At 37.0% G+C, this 2775-nt stretch overlaps 1 protein-coding gene across 3 annotated transcripts in view; it reads left to right on the forward strand.

The window, feature by feature from the left end:
• Positions 1 to 2775, forward strand: part of LOC107562832 (PHD and RING finger domain-containing protein 1) — a 39205-nt gene that overhangs the window by 10668 nt on the left and 25762 nt on the right. For all 3 annotated transcript variants that reach the window (XM_016247570.1, XM_016247569.1, XM_016247568.1), the window contains exon 7: positions 1693 to 1784. In XM_016247570.1, the coding sequence (XP_016103056.1) occupies positions 1693 to 1784 (92 nt within the window). The remainder of the gene's footprint in view (positions 1 to 1692; positions 1785 to 2775) is intronic.

Genomic DNA, 2775 nt, shown 5'->3' on the forward strand with positions numbered 1-2775 from the left:
TGACCTGTTCTCAGCAGAGCTCCTGAGAGAGGAGCTGTAAAAAAATATTGAGATGGTTTTTGGTACTTATACCGCAAATATATATTCTTAAGGACATCAAAACCTGAAATAAAACTCCAGAAAGGTGTACAATATGGGACCTTTAAGGCTCAAATTCCCAAAATAAAATGTCTTTTGGAGGTTTGCATTGATCATTTCTTTTGTATTTTTAATCCACTTCATAACTTTCCTGGAGTCTGTATAGTTTAAATGAAGCTGGTTGAGTGTTTTTATTAGCTAGCTTGATGTTAACTTGATGTTGACGTTAGCATCAGGTTAATAACATTGACTTAGATCTGTTAGTACAGGAGCGGTGTTGCCAAAAATGGTCATAATGGTCGAAATGCAACACTGTTGAACCATATTTAGTGTGTATTTGTGCTTAGAAAGGTTTCCTATTGAGTAAAAAGTTGCTTCAATTGGTTTTTGTTAGCTAATAAAGCCAAACCTCCATTGGGCCTTGTTCAAATCCCATGACATAAGTGTAGGAGTTTTAAATCTATTATACATATACAAATGGAGTCCGTCTTCCCCAGTAATCTACACAAAATGATTAAATAATCACTCTATCCAGTGATCGCAAGTGACTATAATTGGTCCATCTAGACCAGTGCTGGGAATAACAGGTGTGAACTGCTTATTTGTGGTACTTCAGCGACAATTTGGACACTGGCTAACTTTAATAGTCATTGAATTTAAAGATATAGGCCTAGTATCGATTAGAGAATTATAATTTAGAATAGAGATGAATTTTCACAATTGTTGATCATTAAAATCTGTTTTCTAAATGTCACCAATAAGATCAAGAAGTGTGTTTTATTTTCTTTTTTTGGATGTTGAAATTCTTAATGAAAATGTCATAACTCAATCTTCTGGTGATTGTATGCTGGACCTCTGCAATCATTTTGTGCGCTAAAGCATTATATATGCATTATATACAGGGGTGCACATACGTTTTTCAGCCTGGTTCTCATGAGAGCACCTGGAGATTTGGTTTGGTCCTTACACTGCACATAGTGTGACCCAATAAATATAACTATAAAAAATGAATTAACAGTGATTATAATATTATTGCATTTTTTTTTTTCTTTTTTTTTTTTTTTTAATAAAATAAATAAAGTGTCATGATACTATTATATTTTAAAATAAAAGGTCATATTAAATAAAAATACAATAATTTTATTGTAAACTTAAAAATAAAATGCTAATATTTAATTTATGAATTTATCATTTTCAAACTTCCGGGCTGCCGGCAAGTAAGTATATGCGCTGCCGATTGAAGAGCGTCAGTGAATGAAATGTCACAGTTTTGCATTGTGCCATGAAAATGCATTTTTTTTTTTCTTTTTTTTTTTTTTTAATAAAATAAATAAAGTGTCATGATACTATTATATTTTAAAATAAAAGGTCATATTAAATAAAAATACAATAATTTTATTGTAAACTTAAAAATAAAATGCTAATATTTAATTTATGAATTTATCATTTTCAAACTTCCGGGCTGCCGGCAAGTAAGTATATGCGCTGCCGATTGAAGAATGAAATGTCACAGTTTTGCATTGTGCCATGAAAATGCATTTTTTAAATTTTGGTCATTAAAAAAACTTTGTGCACCGCTGATTATATATCATTTTGTGTTTTTTGTAATGGCAGGTACCACATGGAATGCCTCACACCACCGCTGGACGCTGTACCTGTAGAGGAATGGTTCTGCCCAGAGTGCATCGCCAACAACCGCACATCAGGTCATCTTTAATTTCTCAAACCATTCATTACATTAACAACTTATGTATTAGGGCTGTCAAATAAAAATTTGAATTTCGAATGTGTCGAATTCAAATAAAAAATCCACATTCGATTGCAAAAACGCTGCATTCGAATTTTAGGTGTGCGTCAGGCAGCTTTATCAGTGACACACGAGATGCGATGACGATGTAGGTGTCATTGCATTTGAATGTTTTTGTTGGCCTATCCAGTCAACAGAACAGCAATGCATTTTATGGACGACCGTTTCATGAACCTAGGAGAGGAGGTAATTCTGACTTTGCTATGACAATCTGGCGCGTCTGAATCAGCTACTGTTTTGTTATTAGTTTAAGTATTTTCTATTGACTGTTCAAATGTGGAGTTTTGCGCATCGTGTGTGTGTGATCACAGATGGCGCTGACGCTGATGGCTGCCTCCGTGGTGTGCTCCGCAGTTGTTTTTATGTTTTTGTTAGTTTGTCCTGTCTTTAGTTATATCCCTGCAATCAGTTTCACCAGAGACGAATTGCTGGACATTCGGAAGTACACACCACCCGATATTTCACCGGTTTTCGACTATTCGGATGTTTTGCTGGAAATTGTTGTCGGGGGAACTGCGGCGCTGATCAAGCGCTTCAGGACGTGCAGACGGGGGAAGCAAGCCGGCGCGCTCGTGAAGCTCAGACAGTGCGGATTCAGGACGCCGTTGCCGAGCATCCATCTGGCGAACCTCCGCTCTCTACCCAACAAAACAGACAAACTCCTTCTGCTCTCCCGGACAAATAAGGATTTTTCTAACTCTGCTGCTCTGTGTTTCACGGAAACCTGGCTGAAAGACGCCATTCCGGACAGCGCGTTGAGTCTGCCGGGCTTTCAGCTGTTTAGAGCTGATCGCGACGCAAAATCAACGGGGAAATCGCGCGGCGGTGGGACATGCTTTTACATCAATGAGAGGTGGTGTACAGATGTAACTGTGTTAAAGAAGATGTGC

The sequence above is a fragment of the Sinocyclocheilus grahami genome, unplaced genomic scaffold, assembly GCF_001515645.1.
Source record: "Sinocyclocheilus grahami isolate Dianchi unplaced genomic scaffold, SAMN03320097.WGS_v1.1 scaffold843.1, whole genome shotgun sequence".
Taxonomy (NCBI): Eukaryota; Metazoa; Chordata; class Actinopteri; order Cypriniformes; family Cyprinidae; genus Sinocyclocheilus; species Sinocyclocheilus grahami.